The sequence below is a fragment of the Ixodes scapularis genome, unplaced genomic scaffold (assembly GCF_016920785.2).
Source record: "Ixodes scapularis isolate PalLabHiFi unplaced genomic scaffold, ASM1692078v2 PGA_scaffold7__128_contigs__length_106722199, whole genome shotgun sequence".
In the NCBI taxonomy this organism is placed as follows: domain Eukaryota; kingdom Metazoa; phylum Arthropoda; class Arachnida; order Ixodida; family Ixodidae; genus Ixodes; species Ixodes scapularis.
The window spans coordinates 83,017,890-83,042,565 of NW_024609882.1; the positions used below are offsets into that span (position 1 = coordinate 83,017,890).

At 46.7% G+C, this 24,676-nt stretch overlaps 1 protein-coding gene across 1 annotated transcript; it reads right to left on the reverse strand.

Annotated features, from left to right (window-relative positions):
• Nucleotides 1–1,210: 1,210 nt before the first annotated feature.
• On the reverse strand, nt 1,211–17,706 carry LOC121833285 (plasma kallikrein-like). The gene is made up of 3 exons (XM_042286428.1): nt 17,559–17,706; nt 14,641–14,801; nt 1,211–1,378 (listed from the first exon to the last, which is right to left on the reverse strand). The coding sequence occupies exons 1-3, from the start codon at nt 17,638–17,640 to the stop codon at nt 1,211–1,213; spliced, it is 411 nt and encodes a 136-aa protein (XP_042142362.1). The 5' UTR covers nt 17,641–17,706.
• Nucleotides 17,707–24,676: the final 6,970 nt, after the last annotated feature.

Here is a 24,676-nt window from a genome sequence, read left to right on the forward strand (position 1 = left end):
TCCTCCTTTCATCCGAACTGCCGTTCCTCCCTTCTCTGGGCAACTTGTCCGCAACAAGGAGGAACAGTCGCTGTTGCTACCTTTCTCCTCCTTTTTTTCTTAGAGTGTGGAACCCTATACCATCTAGTATAGGAGTGTGAACTAACTCCATTCCTTGCTCCTAATCGAAAAGCCGCTTACGGGCAGCGGGTGGAACAGCTGAGCAGGCCCGACATCTTTTCCCCGCGTAGCGTAGTGGATAGGGTCATTTTAGCCAACGCGAACTGGGGTATCCCGAACCAGAAAAAAAAAAAAAGAAAAGAAACACCAGGCGGGTGTCCAGACATCAGCACCTCGCGTTCATATTATTGAAGTTTATAATTCCTCCTCCACAAAGACATACATTTGTTCTTGCGCTCAACAGATTTCCTTTTTTTTTTTCCTGATGGGCGTTAAGTCTACAAAATGTATTTTTTTGATAATAATTAAAAATGGTCCCCACACATGGTTGGCCGAACTCATCTTAAAACACCTACATATTTTTCGATGCACAAAGTCGAGGTGGAACTCTACTATGCTCTATAAAACACACGGCTTTGAAACAAAAACATAGATGGCGCTTCAAACAATGGGCGGCACACTGAAATCAGTCAGGGATGGGGGGGGGGGGGGGGGGGGTGGGGGTACACCTGCGCGAGAGGTCTTCACCTATAATCTAGTAATGTTGACCGTAAGTCACGCAGATATAGTGAGTTACACATTTTTAAAAACCGGAGACTACGGACGACGACGACGTTTTGTGTGTTCTCTTCTTCGTTGTCCGTCCTCTCCGGTTTTTCAAAAATGTGTAAGTCACGTGACGCCAGAGGACCTGCCGTGTCACGTAGGATACGGACGAGCACGCAATATGATCTAGTTTACGTTTGAATTCGGATCAATACTAAAAGTATTCGGATGGCGAACAAAACTACGGGACTGGAGACAGCAGAAAAAACGAGTGTGCCATTAGCCCGTACATTCCGATTACATAGCCTATAGTTTCCACTCTATTAGCAGTGTTTCTACACACTTCTTTTTTAATACCTACTCGTTCGTTAGAGGAACCTGCAAACAAAAGGCGCCAATTATTTCACAAATATGCACGTTAGAAAGGGTCAGTTGAACAAAGGTGGACACCATGATCATAGGAGTTTAATAATGCGACGCATGGTGCTAGAAGTCTTCCGGAGACTCATGGTGTCGCTCCAGCGACGCTGGCGATCCAGTCCAGTTGTGTCGACACTCTGGCAAAGACGGTTGGCTGATTTCGCTTTGCACATCGTTTGCCCCAAGATGTGCATCCCGCGAGGACGTAGCGGCCGTCCGACCACGAGCATTGAAGAGGTCCTCCGGAGTCACCCTGGGCCGGAGGTGAAGACATGTTGCAAGACTCGACAAAACAGAAGAAAGTCAGGGATTTCAAAATTTGCTGAATTTCTGACCCTTGAAGATCAGTTAAAAAATCTAATATTCTCAAATTTATTATCGCAAAAAATTCAAAATTCCGAAATTTATTAAATTTATTAGCGTCAACACCTTGAAAGTTCAAAACTTGTCAAATATTTCATTGTAAAAAGTTTGAAACTTTAAAACGCTTCGAACCTTTCAAGCCTTGGTTAAGAAACAAAATATCTGCGGCATCTCGAATAAATAGTTGCTTTGGGGAGTGCAAAAGGAGATATTTCTTTGCTAGCGCCAGGCATGCGCAGTATGGCGTCTCTGTTGAAAACAGAGAGGTGGGAAAGAAACGGCAATAGTTGGAGAAAAACGGCCCACAAAAGCTTAGTGTTGTTAAATCGTTTCTCCGCTGAGTTCAATGCACGAATTGGCATCACGTGATGTGTATCTACGTCGTAGAACTATGACTTGGCAGCACGACCTCACGTCAAGTAACCACGTAAAGTGACGACATGGTAAGACGCTACACCACAAATTATAACCGATGTGGCGTAAAATTCCCGGCTACATTTGCCTAGAATTGCCATTGCCGATGGATATAATAATTTCCGCAATCCTTACGTACCATAAAAGCAAAACATTTCCTGATTCAATGTGAAAAATGAAAGCTATTTACAACTTCCTGTAACGACGAATTGGAGCGCAGCTCTTGAGGAGGAGGGAAGGGTGGGTATACCCCTGCTCCCTCCTCCCCCTCATAATCCTGCCTGCTACTTCTCCTCCCCTCATCCTCCTCGTCCACCCCTTCCTTCACCTCCTCCTCATCCTTCAACCCCCTCCCCTCGCCTCCTCCTCTCTCATCCCCCTCCTCCTCCATCTCCCTCCTACGGCTGCTCGGGTCACGTGACTTGGGAGTTCACGTGACCTGGGCGGGTCGCGTGACCTGGGGGTAACGTGACCTGGGGGTCACGTGACATGGGAGGGTCACGTGACTGGGCGGTCACGTGACCTGGGGGGTTACAAAGACGGCGACGGCGACGCCGACGCCGACGCTGACGACAATCAAGCCGGAAGCGGACGCCTAAGAGCTGCGCTCTAAAATGAAAGTCGCTTACAACCCCCTGTAAGACCAAATTAGAGTGCAGCTCTTGAGGAACAGGAGGGAAGGGTACTGAGGGGAGCGTATAGCCCTCCTCCCTCCTCCTCATCTCCTCATCCTGCCAGCCTCTCCTCCCTCCGAGCGGCGTCGCCGTCGCCGTCACAGTCGGCGTAACCGTGAGGTCAAGTGACCCTCGTGATGTCACGTGAGCCTCTTTGACCTCACGTGACGTCACCGGGGTCAGTGACCTTATGGGGTCCCGTGACGTCATCGCCATCGTCAGTGATAACGTCACACGTGACGACGACATCATCAGTGACGTCATCGTGATGATGACAATAACGATGAGGATGTCGTCATCACGATGACGTCATCAGTGACGTCACTTGTCCGATAATGGCCCGCGCGGTTACGCCGAAGCCGACGCCGACGCCGACGCCGACGGCGACAGCGACGCCGCTCAAGCCGGGAACGGACGCCTAAGAGCTGCGCTCTAAAACCATGGGCAACGGCACGTTTTTTTGTGTAGACGTTTTTGGTCTCTGAGTATTATAGTTATACCAAGGGGAATTGTCATCGCCTTTTTGGGCTCTCTGGAATCGAACAATTCAGTTGCGAAGATAGGATTACCTATATCCGCTTCGGATCATCTTTACAGGTAAACAGGCAACACGTGCTTTGTCAGGTGGTTTGCTAATGTGTGACGAGGAAGGCCGTACTATTAAATACTGCAAAATGAGCGTCGAACAATTTATATTACCTTTATAAGAGAATAAATTTCCCCAAATGGAATATTTTTTTTTGTTTGTAGGGTGCATATAAATCTAGCTGCCAAGTATCATCCAGTTCATTATTGTACTTGGTCGTACTACGGCGCCTGTAACGCGTTTCTAACAAGTGTGTGCGCGTCTTAAGGAGTAGCCCACTGATTACCGACTGACGACGTCATAAGATCAGAATGTCGCCAGCCATGATCCTTGCAGTTTAGCAGCAGTGGTAGTGGTTGAGGCTGCGGTCAATTGGTCACTGCTGCCTCGCTACGGCCATCTCGTTCAGCCGAAAACACTTATAAACAGAGGCAAACCAGAGTTTTCTGAGCTCTTTTCTTGAGCCGGTGCAAATACGGTTACGAGCAGTAGTCTTGGGTTACTCGGAACATCTCCTGCTCCTTCGCCGCCAACCACCGTCAGTGCCATGCAGCAACGGCAGCTCCAAACCACTGACTGCCTTGAGCACTTTTGTTTCCCATGTCGAAAAGACTCGGCAAATAAATCGGATGTGGAAAACGCTTTTGCGTGTTGCACTCAAGCTTGACACTGCAGTGAAGCTTCGGCAGACAGGACGCCATGACGACAGCGATACCGCGTACTCTCTCACTTTTGGCCGGACTTCCAACTGCCAGGATCGTAACATCCGACAGCACAAGAGGCCGACTTTTGTTACACCATTTGTTGCTCCCTCGTGCCAAGTTTGTCGTGTGGGAAGGATAGGGCCGTCATTACCCGAGTCAAAGACGCGTTCCAGGTACCGCAGCTGCGTGGCCATCTTTATAGTAACGCGCGGTTCTGACGTCACGCCGCTCCGGTGTCGCTGCTATAGGCATTGTGTATGCGCAGGCGGTACACTTCAAGGGAAACCTGGCTCCCGCGCACGCGCAGCGCCCTCACCTCATGAGAGCTTGTTTGGAAACTGCGCAATGACCTATAGGCTCCTTGAAGGAGGGCCTATAGGTCCTCCTTCAAAGGTGGACCCATAGGCCTTCGCCCATTTCAGGAGGACCTATAGGAGAATCTATAAGCCTCTTCCAATGTGCCGATTTCCATTCGGCGTACCGTTTCTGAAAATGCAGTCTCGATGTTCAAGATATCTTATCGAATTCTTTAAGATCGCACTGGGACAACTGCAAGTCCTCCCTGTCGTCTTTACCCGGTCAGCGGAACAAAAGGTACTTTTAGTAGTTCGTACGCTCGAGCTCTGCTTTGCAAACAGGAGCTCATGCAGTCACTTCGAAGCATGAATTGAGCACGCGACCCCTGGGCCTGCTTTCCGTAGCGTACTACATACTAAAATTCTCAAATGCCTCATTCAAGCAGGTGGTTCAACCGCATGGGCGAAGCGATGGCGAACGCGGTTGCTTAAAGATTAAGTCCAGTTTCACGTGCACCTGATGATGAAAACGAGCGGATTCGAACGCCATTGTGAATGCAGCGCAACGCTTCGTAATCAAGGTTGTCCAGGCAATGACTAAACTTCATTCAGTATCGAAGCTCTATTGATTGTCTTGAAAAGGCCCTTTTGAGAATTAAACTGCTCCTCTGGTTAAGTACTACACAGTACCATGCGGAAAAGACTCATTGATCTCAAAAGTCTGGAGTAGCCCATGTTCCAGGTTAAGAAATGCAGGACAAGCTCCCCGCGCAAAGACCTCCGCTCTTTTCATTTAAATGCTCGAGAGAAGAGGAGGCTCCACCTTTCTCGCCTCGTTTAGAGTGTTCGCTTGCTCACACACAAAAAGCAGTTATTGAAAGATTCTTCCACGCTCCATTACATCTTACAGCTCATAAAAAACGATTTCGCTTCACTCACTATCGCTTCTGCACTAGAAAGGAAACTGGCGATGGAGAACTCTTTCGCATCAAAAGAGGAGCTTAAAAACAAACCCGAGATTTTTTCGAAGAAGCCCTTATGGGGGAGCCTAAGAGAACTTTTCACGGTGCACGTCGAAGAACCCCTAAGAGTTCTTTTACGAACACTTTTTTTTTAGAGTGGAGGTGCAAAAAGTGAAGGACTTGCAAGAGGGGCTTGTCCTGTTTTCCTTACCTGTAACACAAAGTAGCGTACACAAGGTTTTAAAGTGTGTTTATTTAATGAAAGGACTACATCACAATATTCGGAAATGCGTCACCAATTTGCAACGCGGTAGGGAACGAAGTAGCGAATGGGGAGAGCAAAACAAGTGTGCCTACATTCTGTCGACCGTAAAAAATGGCAGGGAAGGCACCTCCCTCAAAGTCCCGAAATTTTCACTGGAGCAGACGGACTAAATATTTGAATATGCTCTGTTTTACCTTAACTTAGCAAATCGACCAATGCTACGTACCAGTCATCTAATCAGCACGTCTGACGGAGACACGTGCCTTTGATCTATATGAATATAGTCAGTGGCCGGATTAAAATTCAGTAGATGCTCAGCCCCACAGCAATATATCGAGAGATTATCGTAAATGGGAGGAGCGGCAAGGGCCAGGCGTGCACCGACGGAGGTTCAGGTCTTTACATGCTATCTAGGCCAGCCAGAAGCCGTAAATAATCCCCTAGTGGTGGTAACAGGAAACGACTTTAATTAGCGCATATAGGTTAAAATCAGGCACTCTGTCTGAATAAAAAAATGGTGCAAGTGATGTTTTGATTTTGATCAAGCAAAGAGATGTAAGAAACGAATATGCCACGGGAACCCTGTTTTGCTAGGACGGAGTCATACCACTCGGACGGCAGATTCCCGGCCCTCGGTGCCTGGCGTCAAGTTTGCATCATTCGTTAGGCTAGTCGCGCATGCTTTTTTGTATCTTCTATGTCTTTATAAATATTCCACAATGATTTTCCATGGCCATGCTTGAAGCATCGCGTGCATCATACTTTCAGTTTCATAGAATTACGCCGACGTACTTATTAAGTTCGCTTCTCGCGACCACCACCAGGTTATTACAGGTTGCTTCAGGTTGGCCACATTAAAACTTGTGAAGACCCCCTGGAACAAGCCCAGCCCGCTTTCGGCCAATGGCGCCTCTTTATTTGTCTTCTATACTTCTTATTTCATGGCAAGACTCCCTCTTCAATGCCATGTGTGCAGCTACCCAAGTCGCCTGCGGCTTTGGATGCCACGTAGACGAGGCGCGGTTCGATGTCTGGTAGCGGAAGCACCTTGTTGCCATTTTTGTAATTGTCGCGCTCTGGTAAAGTTCACAGCCTTGTAGCTCCTTCGAGGTCCGAACGTTCTACGCCCCGAAGCTTCTACGCGATTGTTTCAGAAAAATGCGCGTGTACAAATGGTGCTCCTTTTGCGAGCCGGAGTCAGTCTTAACCAAGCGCTCGATCCTGCTGTTACGCCGCCATCGACGCCTGCGAGGCTAGCCTTTTTATTTATTTATATATATATATTTTTTGGGGGGGAGGGGTTTATGTTCGCCCCATTAAACCTTGTGTTTTTATCAGTAATTCGTCACGTCTTTAATTGTTTATTCGTGAAGGTTTGGTGGAGGTGTGGGGTCTGCATTCTATGCCCGTGAAGCGTACCCTCTGAAGATCTGTCGGGCTAGAACATTTTCAAGTCCCAGAAAACTAATCCCCGCCGTCAAACCCGAGACCCAAGCCAGCAGCGGAAACCAAAGTCAGCCTCCGGTGTTTGCTCAACTTCCAGAGCAGCCGAGGAACAAGTAGACGCCGATGATGAAGACCACGCCGCAGCAAGTCTGAACGCCACAGACGTCCATCGTCTACGTGCAGGTCCCACCATGGACACCCGCGACCTTCCGTGGAGATCTTTGTGAAACCCTGGACGACTGGTTGAGCCAATACGAGTGCGGCGCCCGGTTTGCCATGTGGGGACCTGAGCAGAGCCTACAGATCGTCTATTTCGCTCTGGAAGGTACGTCACTCACCTGATTTAAAAACCATGAAAGTTATATTTGGTTGTGGGAAGACTTCCAGACCGAGCTCCGACGCAACTGTGCCAGCCAGTGTCAACGGGTCAAAGAACTTCTTCTAGCAAGATGCCAAGGGCCGAAGAAGAGCGTTACAAGTTTCAGTCGAATACGTTCTTCGACTCTTTCACCACGCCGTCGCAAAGGCTCCCGAAGAGAAAAAGCTGCGGGTCCTGGTGCTGGGAGTCTACGCTTCTCGACACGGTATGCCTCGCGACACGATGCCTAACCCAGTTGTCTGCTGTTTCCATCAGCAGCTGCAAGGCAGTCTCGCCCCAGCGCTCGATCCTGTTGTTACGCCGCGATCAGCACTTACGACGCCCTGGCATTTTTTCTATTTAAATTTAGACACAAGTTCGCCTTATTAAACGTTTCGTTTCGTTCAATCAATCGTCTCCTCATCAATCGTCATACGTGACAAAAAAGGTTCTGCTCCGCCCCACAGGCGTAACGTATCCGCTGCAACTGTCTCCGCTATTCAACAGTAGAGCATTGTCTGCTCCGCGACATGACGACATCGACAACGTCGGTCTCAGGCGGAACCGCATCAAGGAGCAAAGCTCGATGCTTTTGGACCTGAACGACACCGTTGCAACGTTATGGCGAGGTGGCAATGCACCTATGTTAATTCGTACGAGGCCAAGTGCTCGAAGATTTTTTACCATGAGCGGTTGAACGTGAGGTCGGGACTCTTTTATGCGTGACAATGGTAGGAAGAGGGAATCGCAGCGTTCCGGATGTACTGTAAAATCAAACTTATTACAACGACGAGATTTGGCGAGCGCGCTGTTTCACGAATAAATATATAAATTTGCTTTCACTTCGCCATATCAGGAAAAATTCTTCATTTATTATAGCGAGCAGGGAAGCAGAGGCAGTCCGGTGAGGCCGCATGGCGGTAGCGTAACGCCAGTTTGTATTACGCAGAATGTCGTATCGATCGTGGCGACCGCATGAGCCCAGTGTCGACGTGCGAAGCTTAAAGCTTCTATGCTCATTTGCGTTTGAAGGTGTTTCAGTGCGGAACAGCGTCCTTGCGGCATTCGGCCGACGCAAGGATGCAGGGAGGAAGGAGTAACAGAGCGCACCTGCTCTCAGACTTGCGGAGAACCGAAGACTCGGAGGAATACCGGGATGCTTCCCGGTTGTTCGAGAGACCTCAAGAGTGCAACATGTCAGGCGTCATAAGTTCAGTCGCAAGGACCAGTGGAAACCCCACCAACAACTCAGCTGGAGTGACCGCAGCAGTGCAGCAAGGCGGCGCAGGAGCAAATGCTCGGACTAGTAAGGGCGCTACCTAAACGTCAACCCGAACTGTGCACTGACCCCAGTGGCTACACCACGACCACAATTTCTACCAATATACAAAAGCAGGGCACCGCGTGGTTTATGGGTGTTTCTTTTTTTTTCGATTTTTTTTTTCGGTTTTGTGTGCTTTTTTTTAATCTTCTTTCTCAAAGAAAGAAAAATGTGACGGTTGTGATGCTCAGAACCTTGAACGATGGAAGCAGGTGAGTGGCTGCTCTGGTATGAAAAATGTTACAAAAAAGAGGAGGACGCATCGTTCCTAGAATCTGATCCTGACGATTTGTGTCTGATACAGTTGCTATTTTTAGAGTTTTGGGTGGTGTGGTGCGGAATAGCTCCAAATTACTATTTCTTATATTATAGTAACTTTCTTGAGTCACTTGTCTATTTCGAAGCATGCTGTATTTTAGTGACTATTGGAACTATTTTATCACTTTCGACGTCTGGGGTTTGTCTGCTCTTTGTTTAAAATTGCTTAACTTACGACATTTGTGTTTTTTTCGATGGGATTGGGTTCAGGTGACACTTAGAGGGATTCGATATTTATTGTGATTTCACCAGCTTCAAATTGCTGTGAATGGCTCTTCGCAACTATTCATCACTTATGTGTCATTTGTGATTTTAAGACTGAACTAGGGCTCCAATCGGGCAGTACAGTCTCCTGTCATTTGTTTTCTTGGTCAACTTTGCTTACAAAGCCCAGAGGTGGCAATGAGTGTCTAATCATGACAATTCAAGCAACCTATATACTTATCAATTTTATCGACTTTAACAGGCTATTACTCGTTAAAGGCACCTATTCTTCACCTGATTGCAGTGAAGCTACTAAAATAACTCGCATACATTACTGAAGACTGACCTCGTAAGTGATGACGCCACAACATGAATCTCAACTTCAAACATACATTCGCTAGGGCCGTTGTTGGAGAAAAAAAATCACAGCGTATTACACGACTTGAAAATTTGTGTCATAAAAATGTGAAGAACGTTTATAAGCATGGTATCTTCTTGACATATAGTCATTGTTACTGCTATCGCCCCACGGCCACATAGTAATGAGAAAAAAAACAATATATGATGCTAAAACCGGTTTCGCCCTGCTAAAAAATAACACGACTGCTCAGTGGTCTTTTCTGATGTTACACGCGACTACATCGAAGGAAGTTGATGAGGAGTGACGAAACCTCTACTCTCAGGCTCAACTTTCTGCGGGACTTCGGGAGCGAAAAATGCCCATGCAAAGTTGGACTAAGGCGAAACGAAGTATAGCGGCCCACGTTCGACAAAACGCATACCCATCCCGTTGACTACGCGCCGAGGAAAAGGACTTCCGGCGACGCAGCGAGAATTATTCAAGTCAGTTTCTGCTGCCTCGAAGGCCCACGGTACGAAAGATTGCGGCAGCCAGCCCTCCCAGTTTAGAAAAAAATGTATGACAAAATAGATAGGCAACTTTCTTGCATACGTGCAACGCATTGACTTAATTTTTCTGTGGTTCATCGCTGAGATTCAGCAGAGCTAAATCCCTATGTTCACGGCGCTCATCTTGAGATAACTTAACGCGGACCGTGCCCATTTATAGCCCTTCCTCTAATGACACAATACCGCTAATCCCTCCTCCAGCAGTACACCCCGCTCAGACATGTGAACACTTCCTCCTCACTCACCTCTCTCCACATGACCCCCACCCACCCCCGTTAAAGTTACAGCCTTCCTCCGCTGGTGTCCCTCATACCTTTTTTCCCATAAAATGCACCCCAAAACTTCAGTTCGACGTACAGAGCGCTGTAATCTAACAGATGGCCCCAAATGTTTGGAGGGGCTTGATGACGGTGAAGTAGGTATCAAAGACCAAAGAAAGAAAACACTGATGTTTTAAAGTAGGGCGAAAGAAACCCCGATTATTGTTTTTCTAGTCAGTTACACGTACATTAGATATTTTAATAAGTTGTACCACATGGCTATCAAGCCTCTCGTAAACGTTAGTACCGTCAGATTGTCATCAGCGCGCTGTACGTCGAACTGAAATTGTGCGGTGTTTTGTTTGGGACAAAGGGTGTGAGATTGCACCTTTTTTCTTAGACTGTGGTTAAACTCCCAGTCAACCATATGTGGTCACGTGACCTCACGTGCTTGCCAATCAGCGTCGAGCTTCCGGGGTTGCTCCTCTTCCCTTGCCAACCAAGTATGGTCGCTTCTCTTTTTTGGCTTTAAGAAACGCTGAGCAACCAGCCAAAGAACGGTTCACGTTAAGAAACCGAAACTGCGGGCGTCCTGTCGTTCCTACTTTGCTAAAGCTGTCACCGCCAAGGCCATCGGTATTTCGCAGAGGAAATGGTATAGTATTTGAACAAAAGCAGGAAAGGAATAAACCACCAATCGTGGAGTGTAGGTAGAGTTTCAGGAAGGGCATATTTGTACCTCCTCACCTTGCAACCGAAAAGTATAGAGAGCGACTCCTGACGACCGTATGAGGCTAATTAAGGAATCAAAGATCTGATTGCTCCGAGGGCGTTCGAAGTCAGGGTTGGTACAGGCTATGCACGATGCCGGTTTTGCTTTCGAAGGAAACTTGAAGAAAGCTACTCTGCTGCCTGACACCGGAAACGTCTCAGATGAATTGGAAACACTCTACCGAGACCACACAGCGTGCACAGAAGCTATCTTCGCCCATATCAATGTTGTTCGGCCGAATTACCACTGCCGACACATCTTTCAAAGGCCTGATGCTTCCGGAGGCGCATTTTTTGCTACTTTGGTCATCCAGAAACCACATGCCGGCATGTTCCGAGCCTGCCTATCTATGCCGAAACTATACTTCAGACATGCTAGAGGCTTGAGCGCGGATAATGTTGTCAATAGAACGTCAGAAAACACAGTGCTTTATGTACGTGACTGCGGCTTTGGGGGGCAGTGGTTGTCGCGTGCGTCAACGCGCCGTGGTTTGGAGCGAAATCTCACGTTGTGAAATCCAGTAAAACTAGGTTCAGTCCCCCCACCCGTGCCAGTTTTGATCAGGATGACCATGATAGGGCCTGCAGTCGTGTACACCGCGGCGGGATGCGGAATAAAAACGCCAGGCAAGCAGTTCTGCTGCAATGGCTAACTTCCCTTTCTACAGCGTACACCAATGATGCAATGTATCAAAACGACATCCCTATTATTGACGCACTCCAAACAATGAACGCCAGATCTACCTCCTTTTTGATTTGTTATTGTAAAAATGCGTGTTTCCAGCTGTTCACTCTTAAGCCAAATAGGGGGAGTATAAAAATGTTCAATACAGACACTATCATTTTGAAGGAGACATAAGGTATAACCCACTTACGCTCGCATACGATTTGCGCGTAGACATGGCAACCATACTCAAAAACATCATATGGCCCCCGAGGCTAATTTAAGATAAACCATATTAACGAATCATATATCCCAGGCATCAATCCTTCTCGGTGAAGAACAAACAGGTCAATGTTAGTTTTCGCCGTGGATAGCTACTAGCATTACCTGTGAAATGCTACGTCAATGACATTGTTTACTTAATGTTTAATTATTTCTGAATCCTCAGTATTATTAGTGAATATATATGAGGCACGCAAGTAAACGTCATTTCTACCCTTGTTACACGAGCGTACTCCACTGTCACAGAGCGAAGGATCGTTGGCATCTCTCAACTTTCATTGTGCTCAACCAAGCTGTCCGGTGTTACACGGTGCAAAAGCCTAACGGCCCCAACTTTTGACATCAGTTCAAGGGATACTACAACGAAATTTCGGCGCTAATTTTTTTGTCTATATGTCTTCAAAGGAGCAGTATCACATCGAACACATTAATATCTTGTTAAAAAAGTCACGAAAATAAATTTTAAAACGAATTAAATGATTAGCAAAGTGCACCTGGTGGATGTCGCTAACGCCTCGTTTATAATGCCCGTCTAGAACCTTGGCAGCTAGGGACGGTGATTGTCTCGCCTCCCGCCACGACGAGAGAAGAGGGGAAGGAGGAACTCCCCTCTTCCCGGGAATCCCTTTTGTGTGTCCCAGAAGTCGCTATTGTCCCCCTTCGAGATTACAGAAGGTTAACCCGTCACCGAAAATTCGTGAAAAAGCAGCCGCTTTGGTGGCACGAACGACTGGGCCATCCTCTCGACGTGAGCCTCGCCGTAGCTTTGCTCGTCCCGAGACGAACTACGTCACATTGCGTTAGGTGTCACGTGGTCTTCGATGGCTGTTTTCCGAGCGCTTGCCAAAGTGGGCCGTTTATAACGAAAAATAGAGGCACCAGGCTCAAAATACAAACGTGCGATTGTCACTTACGGATATTGTGGATCATACTCAGCCTATTTTTGAACAAGACGAGAATATCCCAAATTTCGTTGAAGTATCTCTTTAAAACCGAAGCGTAACCAAAGCTGACGTCATATTAACGAGAAAGTAAAACAACGAAGAAAAAAAGCTCAGGAAAAGATAAAGAATTATATAAAGAGAGCGTTGAATCTCAACTAAAAAAAACACAAGTCGGCAAGCATTAGGCGTCATCAACGAAACATCACGTCGCTGAGTCCCGCACGTGTTAACCTTGCTCGAGAATGCTAACTCTTTGTCCAGTAATGCGATAGAAGGCGAACTGGCGAACCTTCCTAGTTGATTTAAAGTAGAGAAAGCCTCTAAAATTTATCTAGCCATCTGTTGACTGTGTCGTCCTAAGATACTCGTTTTATCAAGAACGGGTTTGCAACCCCATCACAGTGTTCTGCCAAGCTAATACAGGCATATTTTGTATTCAGTAACGTTTAACAAAAAATAAGATAATTGTATTTTTAGGGTAAAGGCACTATAGTCCAAACCGTCCCCACGAATTAAAGTAAAGAAGACGTAACGAAAGTCTGGTCGGCACTGACATCACCATGGCCGCGATCGCCAAGCATGGGCTTCCACGACGTGCCCTAATCGTTCTAGCGGCAGCTCTGGCCCGGAATCATACCTCTTTACCTCTTTCAACATTTTTCTCTATTGCGATACTTCCTAGATATCTTCTCTGATCTTCCGCAATAGTAAGTTTATTGCTGGCGCTGACAATCGGGAGCAATGAGACGGTAGCCACTATCTCTAAATATATTTGGGCGAACCCCCGTCAGTTATACCTGGTTTCATCTTGCGATGGAGCGCAGCGAACGTTACGTGACACTCCAATCAATCCAGAGCTGTTAACGCGTCACGCGACTACAAGCCCCTCACGTCGCTGCACCCCTTCTGGAGGTCACGTGACATTCACACTGTGTTGGATTGGCTGCGATTTCTCCTAATGTCCGCGGCAGTTCATCATAAGACGAAGCAGGGAATAACTGACGTAGGCAAGCTCAGTTGACCTCAATCATCGTTAAGGGCTGAATAACAATTGGCGCCGCAGCTTATCTACGGCCGATTGCCATTGAGCCAACTAGCGTTGGCTCTATGAGTGTTTAGATCGCTCGTGTACCTAGGGTATTAGAGTATTTATGGTCAAAAATTAAGATTTCGAGGTGTTTGAGGGATTCCGTCTTGATAGTTTCACCCGAAAGACATTGGGCGCGACAAAGTTGGATTCATATATCTCAAATATTATTACGGACTGCCAGTGCAGTCCCAACCCTTCACACACCCTCACGGATAAAGACATTACACCTACATGGACGACCCATTTCGTTTCTTCTGTTACCGGTCTTGTGACCCCGAAGCTGACCATTTTTTTCGCAATCCTGCGGTCGTTTTTTTTTTTTTTTTTTCTCACTATACATGCTAGAAAACCACCCTTTTGGCATATTGCGGATGTAATACGTACTCGTTTCATAATATACCTAACATTATGTTAAACCGAGTTCAATGCAGACGCACAGTGTTTACAAACGAAATTAAAAAAAAAACTATAATTGCAAAGTCCACGTACAAAGTCACTTAATTTCTAAACTTTCTTTGTTACTTGCATTTTATACGATATTACGGAATATGAATCACACGTGTACATTTCTTTTTGTTTAGTAGCGATCAAAATAAACCCAGTGCACGTCTCCCATAAACCTTATTATTGCTGTCTTAAAAGGTCTTAGGATATTAAATATTGTTTTTTTTTTAATCCACTCACATTGCAAGCCGATTTTCCGCCTTCTTTGGGACCAGCGCAGATCATGGTGTCCTCAACCACCGTGCTCACGTCCTTGTAGTCGTTTTTGCATTCATTGTAAGAAACTGTGGGCAAATTCACCTTTTGAAGAACGTTAGAAAGTGTTCGACCGCCCTGATATCCTGCGCCGAGTAAAAAAAACATTAAATGTGAGAGCGAGAAACAGATATTTCTGTTTTGTTGGAACCTTAAATGAGATTCACCCCATGGTCCCTCAAAGGGTAAGTTTTGCTGCACAAACCTAAGTTTCAGAAATGCACCGGTGTACTTGACTTTTTTGGAACATCATTAAGAAGATATATTGAAGGTCGTACGACTCTTGGATTTTGCCTCAGAGCACTGAAGTTGTCTAACCAATTTGACTGTTTTGAGCCAGTGTTCAGTCAATCTTAAAATTAAAATTACTTGGAAGAAAAAAAGTGACAAAAACGATTGGTAGTACTTACTGAAGATTTCACCCATCTTAACTTTAAGACCCTGGCGGAAGGACAGTTTTTTTTTTTTTTTTTGTATTTGCGAATTAGTGTTAACAATTTCATTATTGCACTTTTCGCTAGATTTGTTTTCAATGGGTTCAACGAAATGGCGACACAAGCACCAAATGTCCAAAGAGAGCATTTGTTTTTGTTGCTGTTCTCATGAGCTTGCACGGACGTCGAAACGCGGCTCGAGTCCTTAGCTTGACTCTGAGGAGAGCAGATTTGACGGGTTTTTCGTTTCGGTCAGTTCTTTGGTGTTACAGCCACTAAATTAGCTACGATTCAGTGTAATGAGACTTGCCCATCTTGTGGCTTAAAATCATGGTTGCCAGCTTGCGTCCTCCACAAATGTCTAAACAGTTGGCGACAGATTAATCCAATATTACAGGAGCTTCCTAATACCGAATCTAATGATGGAAAAGTCGCACTTTTGAATCAGGGCAACCGGCACTGGCGACTGCTCAGCACCAGGCACCGCGATGGCGGCGCCGACAAAAACACCAGTTCGATGCGCTAAGATCGCATTCATGTAAACGTAGCGCATGTAACAGCAACATATGATGACTTTGTTTGTCTTGTAAGCGCCATCAAACCTTCAAATACGCGAATGTCCAAGCCTGTGCCTCGCTTGATACTTGCTAGGAAATGGCGGCGCAATGCTAAAATCAGCGGCTGCGGCCCCTGAAAGAAAATTGCTGTGAGGCAGTCATTTGTGGTCTTGTAATACGCGTATCCCGCGTTCGCCAACACTGCTAGTGGGCACTTGTAACAAACGCCAAGAGTGAATTCTACTAGAGGCTTTATCTCACAGCGCTTAATTGGCTCCCTGGCTTCTTCGGCCACTTCACACCTCGGTCTTTTTCTGGCCCATCGTATGTTTGCAAGAAACATGCGCCGTGGCATATCTCAGTGCCAGAGCTCAAGCCATGCTTCGTTTGGTCTTCTACAGCAACTCTCAAACAGAATCGCACCTTGTTTCTTAAAAAAACTACGCATACCGAGCACTTATCCCCGCACATTTGTGGTGATAACAGTCTGACCCGACTGCCAATCTTATAAGTGATTTTCTAAATTTTTGAATGGGATAATAGCCTATATTCGTCCATTTTCAGTAATAGGAGCTATTTGTCTACACGCATTTGAGGGCTTCGTGGGCCGCCATCTTCTGATTAATTTTCGAGAAAATCTCTCTTACTCTTCAGATAGGATAAATGCTTAGTTTCGTAACCTTGTCATCTAGTTCGAACTTTTAGCGTTACATTTGGGCGGAGAAGGAGCTTTCTTCCGTAAGCAGTTTAATTTTGCGGTATAGAAACCCTCAAATTTGTTTCGGATGCCTGACGTTTCTATCGCAGTGCATTAATTTTATGAGCTAAAGGCTGTTCCTCATGCTGCGATTCTCGTCCGAAATCGGTCCGAATTAAAAGTAAATGGGCAATTAAAATCGCTATCGCACTGTCGCAGCAACTATGCGACTAGGTTGCCATAGAGTCAGTGGGATTTCTTACTCATCAGACAGCCGTTCATTACCCAGCTTTCATCCGCGATAGCTGCGTTCTCAAAAATAAATTCAGACACCTAAAAACTTTTGCTTTAATGCTCAATTATTAGAAATATCTAGTTACATATTCTGTTCGTGAAAAATTTATGTGTATTAAGACGTTTTTGCTGCATCTTAGGCAGCCAAACTCGTCGCGTCAGTGTCCGAAAAGTCGGCCGCGGCGAAAGAAATCGCGCGGTTGCTGGAGCATGTGAAACCAAGCATTGCGATAGCACTCACTGCGTCGGCTGTCGCACTTATTTTTTGTACAGTCGCTACATGTGAAACAGGCTTTAGACTGGAGTTAATGGTGATCCTATGAAAACTCTGCATGTGGTAATCCTTCTCAGCTTTCATTCTTCGCGTTATGTTGCTCACAACGCAAAGGTTTGTAAGTTCGGCGGAGTTGGCACTTTGCATGGCTTGCACATAACGTCGCTGCACTATGACGGTGGTCCTTACTACTTCCTCTTGTCAAAAAAAATGCGATGCTAAAACATTTGTTTGGATACGTGCTCGGATACGCGCGTTTGAAAGGATACGTGCTCGGCAGCAAGGCCACCAAAATGGCAGCTGGTTTAACGTCCTTGCAGGCCATAGATAATAAAAACAATGTGTACATCTCTTAGTGTCTTTTTGCACTTCTATAGTAAAGTTCTCGGTCAGCACACAGCTTATTCGACGCTCCCCCTCCCGTGCGGCGCAAGGCTATTGTTTGCGCACTACGACGTCAAGCCAGTAAATTTTTTTCGTTGTTGACACAGTCACCCTTGGCCTTACTGGGGCGCGACCATAACAGCATGATCAAGAAAGGTCCGCTTGAAACTCTCACTTAAATCTACCACTTCAAAACCACTTACGGTCTTTTAAATATCCCCATCCGGTGGCAGTGCAGGTTCGGTTATCAAAAACTTGGTTCTTCTCGGGAAGGCAGATTGGCATCAGCGCCTTCTCAGAACCGCTGAAGTCCAGTGGGGTCTTCAACTTCAGGATCGCGTAGTCGTAATTTACCGTCTTCCTGTTCCATTTCGGATGTATGGCATACTGTATTTTATAAAAAAAAACGTACACGCAGTTTTCCTAATAAATATTTACCAGAAAATATTAGAAATAACTTGTAAGATGAAACTCCTCAATATTGGAAAGGCAGATTTTAACAAATGAAACAAGCAGTTGTTGAGTTGACTGTTTCTAACCTACTTCAGAGATGTATTAGAATTAAAATTACATGCTCCTGAAAAATGGTTCATACCCAAACTCTTTTGCATCTGACGTCTTTACGCATAGTGATGATCGTGCATGTTTTTGCAAAAACAAATCGAGTTGCGAAACGTATGCAGCATACGGTACGCGCTCTGCAGCAAGGCTGACACACTGGCTGCTGACGTGACGTCAGCGCAAGTTGTTTGTCTAACGAGACGTAGAAGTAAGACCCAGAATTGCTAGTTGCTATCGATTATTGCTTTTAGGTGTGTTAACGCTCAACCTTCTTTCAAATATTACATCACGGAAGAATTAAACTTAGTAGTAATTTAGGGAAACAAAACTCTAGAAGCAAGTAATTCTTGCATTATATTACGTATCATCTTATTATCTTTTTTGCGTATAGTTCTCAAGACCCCCCAAAAATACTATTGGACAAATAGTCACATGTCCAACAATACGAACATTGCACTGACTAGCTATTTTTGCTGATAGCGCAGATTTTATCCAGACTTACTAACGAGCTCGGTCCTTCGATGTGAGGGGGACCCGCTTAGATCGAAGGAGTCACCAGAGGACCTCAAACATTTCTCAAGTAGGGTTGGGCGGCATTGACACAACACTCATGCACCGCGATATTATTTAAAAAAATGCATTTTGCATTTGTATATCTGTATCATGATATAATGCTTCGTTTTAACTCGCGTTTCTGAGTACACATATTCGCGGGTGTATTTGTTGTATTAAGATACTATCAGGGCCCGAAGCATCAGATTCTAATCTACGCAAAGTCTTCGCCATCCGCACAAAAGCTTAAGTTGTCAGTCTACTATTGCTTGAGAAACATGCAGAATGTTCGGAAGAGAACGCAGAGGCTTTGTTACTATGCATAGTCATGGCCGGTTCACGCCCTTGCGTCTGAATATGACCCACTGTGCTGTAACCGGTATTTAAACCGATTGAATTTTTATTCGCATTTTCACGCTGACAGATGGCGAAGGACACAAAATATGTTGAGCAACAATACACGCGACAGTGCGGTTACGCTAGCCCGCACGAAACAGCCCCATCCCTCATCACACCAGCATCACGCACAAGCAATCCACACACGTCATGCATTTGGTACACTCTAAGAAAAAAGTTGGCCTCAAGAGACTAACGGCAGCATTTGGTCCTCTGAACTCCCAGTTGCTCCCCGAAAGGACTATCTGGTTCAAGCTAGGTACCGTGCGCAAAAGCTGGGGACTAACGGCGCTCGACTGGGACTAACCGATAGGCGTGCGCGAGCAAAAGCATCCATTAGTCCCCCTTAGAGAGGGCTCATCTGCATGGTTTAGTCCCCGAAGGCAAGCGGAATGTTCGCCAAGAGGGCAGATGATATTTCGCTTGTCTTGGGGATCGGCGAGACTCATCCCAGCACGGATGAAAGTGTTGACAAAACTCGGACGGAGCTAGCGAATTTGTTTAATGTGCCACGAACGTTAAGACATTACATGGTAGAGCTTCACGCGTTGTGTGAATGCGAGTTAACGAATGTGTTGACTCGACTTCACCCAACTATATCGTCAAAAATGATCTGTTGGCATTTCACAAGTCCCATTCACGTAATTTGCCTTCGCGCAAAAAATGAGCATTTATCCAAACGCAATACCTCCAAATACTAACTTTTTTTTCTCTTAAATGAAACTTAACAGTTTGTATACTTCGTTTCAGCTTCGGTCTGAGTGCGACCGATGTTATGAGCCGAAGGGCCGATCAAACAGCGCAAAAAGCACAGCGTCACGGCGTGCTCTCTGCGTTTGATAGGACTATCCGCCGCAGGAGCGCGCAAAGAGACACGGCGAATACCGGCTGGTCCTATCAGCTGCAGAAAGCACGCCATGACGTGGTGCCTCTTTTGCTGTTTCATTGGCCCTTCGGCTCATAACATGGGCCGCGCTCAGACCGAAGCTGAAACGAAGTAGAGAAGCCGGACTTACAACACCAGAGTCTCGCAGTCAGAATAAATGGTTACTTCAATCGCTACAAACTGAGTTACTGAGAACAAGTCGAGCCTCGTCTCTGCGTCTCCCCATGACCAACCTTTCTGGGTAGTACAATGTCTAACTCAAAATCCGCAACGACACACTTGATGCACAGCACGTTCCACTCAAAAAACACATTCAGGGGCAGTATCCAGACGCATTCATGCCATCGTCGTCGCTGTTTCAGTTAACATTCCAAATGAACAATGAAGAACGAACCGCGCCCGGAACGTCACCCATGGCAACACCCTACAAATACAAAACAAATGTGAACTGAAAAAAAAAGCCACCCGAGAAGGCTGAAAATGGTAAAGAGAAAGAAAAAAAGAAAAGTGTTTGCTTGCACGTCACTCGACCGGCGTGTTGTAAATGGTGAGCTTCTCCCGTCCTTGGAGCACTGCTGGCTGTGTCCGTGTGTAGAGGGAGGGGGAAAATAGATTTTCTTGTCCGCGCCCTTTCTCTCCCCCCAACCTCCTACCCCGCATGCTTTCTTCTGCTTCTCGCTAACGCGGAGGGTTGGGCAGATAGGGTCGGTCGGGAAAATGGGAAGGGTCTTTGTTTGAAAAGAACCTGTTTCTATCTCGCGGTCAGCTTTCTGTGGCAATGCAGTCAGTGCTAGGGGAGAGGGTGCACCAACCGCTGTACACGCGCTTTCCTTTTTTCTTCGGATTACCATAGAAAGTGGACCGCGAGTAAGTTGAAAGTTGACATACAGCCATCGTCGCAGGCTGGTCGCCTTTTTTCTCCTTGTTTCGTCTTCGAACATGGCGGGATCCGGTTTGAATTTGTGGTGCTGAAGCACTGCACTTGATCTGTTCTGAAGTCACAAGTCAAGGGAACTCGATTAAGGTATGTCGAAGTACTTCTGTTTATGGTGTATTCATTAACTGCGGCTTAAGAAAGTGTTTTCTTTTGAGCGCGTTCTCTAGCTTGCAAAGCGCGCGCCATGCTCTATTCTTTTTGGCACCATGGTTGCTGATTTCGTTATGCAGCACAGAGACCTTATATTCAATCATATCGAGCGAAAAGCCAGTTCTACCGATGGTTTATTTTTTTGTGTGTGTTTTGCAGACCCTGGCAGGATCGCTTGGCAATAGAGGCCTGTCCACACATGGAGCGGAGCGCTACAAGCATAGCGCTCACTTTGTGTTAAGCGCGTGTTGACGGGAGTGGTCACCAGGTTTGTATCGCGCCGTCAAAACTGTTGCTCATGGCAGACGAAAAGTAGCTCACGACACGTAAGCAGCGCAATATCAGCGATTCGCTGCGTGTGAGAACCGGCCTTAATGGGGACATTTATTCGATTGTGCACTAGACTTTCGCGTTGATGTCGGGAGCTCTGGCTGTCATTTTGATGCATAGTTTGAGCACGCACACGGTGGGTCTGTAGTTCGCAGCGAACGGTCTACTAAAAATCGAATATTGCGCTGGTCTGCTGTCAACAGATCGCATGTTGCGTGTTAACCATTGTAGCACTTATGCAGCCTATTTGTTATTTTATTATGCGTGTGTTATGTCTCATACTTTTGTCGAGCGATCGGATATTTCACGCTGCCGTTTTACTAATTCAAATTCCTCGCTAACAGGCAAGAAGCTGTCGGTGCCCCAATAAACGGCGCTTGGACCACGACCGGTTTGGACAGACGTCCCAGTGTCCAAGCCATCGTCGACGCAAGTGCACTCTTCGGAATTTGGCCTTATCGTGGATTCTACCGCCCAGGAACTTGGACTTCAGTCATCCTTGAATGCGATGTGTATCTACGAGGCAAGAAAGCTACGTTTAACCTGAACAGCACAATTTTGTTTCGGAGATTTGTGGCTCGGGACCAACCATAAAGGATAAACCTTTAGCCCAGGGGTCTAAATCCAAGGGCGCAGCGTTTAGACCCAGGGGTTCAAGTGCAAAGACCTAGCAGTTGGTCCTCGGGGCTCATTTGAAAAGGTGTAACAGTTAGTCCCAGGGGTCCAAGTGCAAGGGTCTAACAGTTCGTCCTCGGGATTCAATTGAAACGCTGTAACAGTTCGTCCCAGGCGACCAAGTGCAAGGGCTTAACAGTTAGTCTCCAGGGGTCAATTGCAAAGGCGCAACATTTCATCCCATCGGAGGAATTGTGAGAGACTAATGGAGGGGTGCAACTGTAAACCCCTTCCCGTTAGTCCGCGAGGGGACTAATGGTTTTGGCAACGCACTTGCTGCCTTCAAAGACTAAATCGCGCTTCCTTTTTTTTTTTTTTTTTTTGAGTGTAGCTTTACGCATTCTTCTTCCCCCTGCCTTGTAAGTAAAATCAAGCTGGTTTAAATGTCTGCCTCGAAAGGATGAAGGATGCCTAGGATTCCAGGTTTTAGAGTTTATTTTATAGCGAAATTTGTGGGGTGTTCTCCGGAGCCCATTTTCCGCTAAACAATTCAGGGTTTATCGTAGTTCATCAAGGCGTTAGCTGTAGTACCAACACGAACGTGAAGAGCGAACGCCGAATGTCTGCGAACAAAACAGTGGAAATGGAAGCACGCCACGTGGGAAGGGGGAAAGTAGTGCAGGAAAGCGGCGAGAGGGAGGCGACGTCACGAAGTGGAACCCAATGAGCGCACGGGAAACCGGTGAAGAGTGAAAGGAGCGTCAGGCAGCGGATACCGGTGCTAATAGCCGATTCAGACTTCATTATAACTTACAGCGCGACTAGGACAAAGGCAGACAGAGGAGAAAACACAGGACAAGCGCTGAACCAAACGATTTTATTGAAAAGAAAATACATATGTTGCGGCTGCTGCTCGTGCAGGCATGCCCGTCCGTGGCCCTGGCGCTTCTTTTTTCACTCAACACGATACCGGCCAAGTTATCCGAGATCCAAAAAACCGATCTCGCTCTTCATCAAATCACCGTGGGCTGGCTCACACAGAAGGATTTGTTCTGTGTTATGTGGTACGTCTCCATCATTTCTCGGGGTAGTTTGTGGTTTTGTAGGAACATCACTGTCGTGTTTTTAAAAAGGGATTGGCATCCGCGATCCCGGCAGTGCATCGCGAGATGTGCGTGAGTTGTTCCTTTCGTAGAACTGTGGTGTTCTCGTAGTGTTATGTTGAGGCAACGCCCAGTTTGTCCTATGTAGGCACGCCCGCAGGAAAACGAAATCTTGCAGACCACACCTTCTATGCAGGCGTTTTCCTGCGGGCTTGCCTACATAGGACAAACTGGGAGTTGCCTTAACATAAGACTACGAGAACACCACAGTTCTATGAAAGGTACCGCTCACACACATCTCGCGATGCATTGCCGGCATTGCGGATGCCAACCCCTTTTTAGCAGCACGACAGTGATGTTCTGACACAACCACAAACTACCCAGAGAAATAATGCAGACATACCGCATAACGGAAAACGGATCCTTGGGTGTGAGCCAGGCCAAAGTGACTTAGATGAAGGGCAAAATCGGCTTTTCGGATATCGGATAACTTGGCCGGTATCGTGTTGAGTGAAAGAAGAAGCACCAGGGCCACGGAGGGGCATGACTGCACGAGCAGCAGCAGCATCAGATGTATTTTCTTTTCGATAGAATCAGTTGCTAGTTCAGGGCTTGTCCTGTGTTTTCTCCTCTGCCTGTCTTTGTCCTAGTCGCGGTGTTATATTGAACTGTTACCACGTCTCCCAATTGTACATTCTGCTGATTCAGAAGCCGTACCGAACCTTGATTGTCGTTCGCGAACCATGTACCACGTGATCATCATGTCTCACGTTCCTGCGATCCATCCCACGTCCACAGACGAGCGTCCTAATAAGGTCGAGCGCTTTTTCACTCACTAATCGATTTTCTATTGAAAAGCCTTTGGCCTGGCAACGGCACAACTTGTGTGTGATTTTTTTTCATTTTCGGACGATTAAAATATAAATGGCCCATCGTAGTGTTTTCTCCGTTCTGATTTAGCTTTAGTTGGGCGCACGATTCTGGGTTCCACGCGTTAAAGAAACTTCAGAAACTTTGTTCGGCTAACGCGACGCAGGTTCTGGCACTTCTCGGGGTCCGTGTCAAGGAGTTTTTCTCAAAGCTTTTCTATCATGCCAGGATAATTCTGCTTCTACGGCGATGCCTTCTCGAGCAGGACCATGGCTGTGTCACTGTAATGCCTAGGGTTAGTACAGCTTGAGGCAATTGGTGCAAAGCCTATAACGATGCTCTCCTTCGCTCCGTGCTTATCCGGGAAGTACGATTCTCTATGCCGGTAGCAAACGTCAATACTTAAATTTCTTTCTTGCACAGCGGTGCCACAGTATGTTGTTGGAGTTTCGGGGCACTGTGCGCTGAGAACAGGTTCGGTCCGTCCTCTCTGGTGTCTGTTCCCCGTCCCCTTTTTGTGAATGAACTTAAGAGGCAGACGAACCGAGGACAAGTCGTCCCGTGATCCGTCCATCCTCTAATCAGTTTGTCGTGGGAATCGGCCATAAGCATGCAAGGCGGTCGAACGAGACAGAAGAGCAGTAGCAGCGCCTAGCTCGGCTGGCCGCAATGCGGCGCAAGAAGCAGCAAGCCGACGCGGGTCTTCGTGAGACAGGGGCTGGGGCACGGTGTGGGCTGGGGCACGGTGTGGGGTGGGGCGCGCTGTCGGGTGGGGCACGGTGTGGGCTGGGACGAAGCATGCTCGGCGAGCCCGCTTCGCAGGAAAATATTAAAGAAATTTCCATCGGCTTATCCTTAGAGAATGCCTTGGCACGACCCTTGGAAAACGTCACACAAATTCCTTTTCGGGAAACGCGAACA

Coding starts and splice junctions, on each gene's coding strand:
- LOC121833285 (XM_042286428.1), bottom strand. CDS start 17,640: ATGCCAATCTGCCTTCCCGAGAAGAACCAAGTTTTTGATAACCGAACC. Junction 14,802..17,558: donor ATGGGGATATTTAAAAGACC/GTAAGTGGTTTT, acceptor TACTCGGCGCAG/GATATCAGGGCGGTCGAACA. Junction 1,379..14,640: donor GCGGAAAATCGGCTTGCAAT/GTGAGTGGATTA, acceptor CCTCCGGCCCAG/GGTGACTCCGGAGGACCTCT.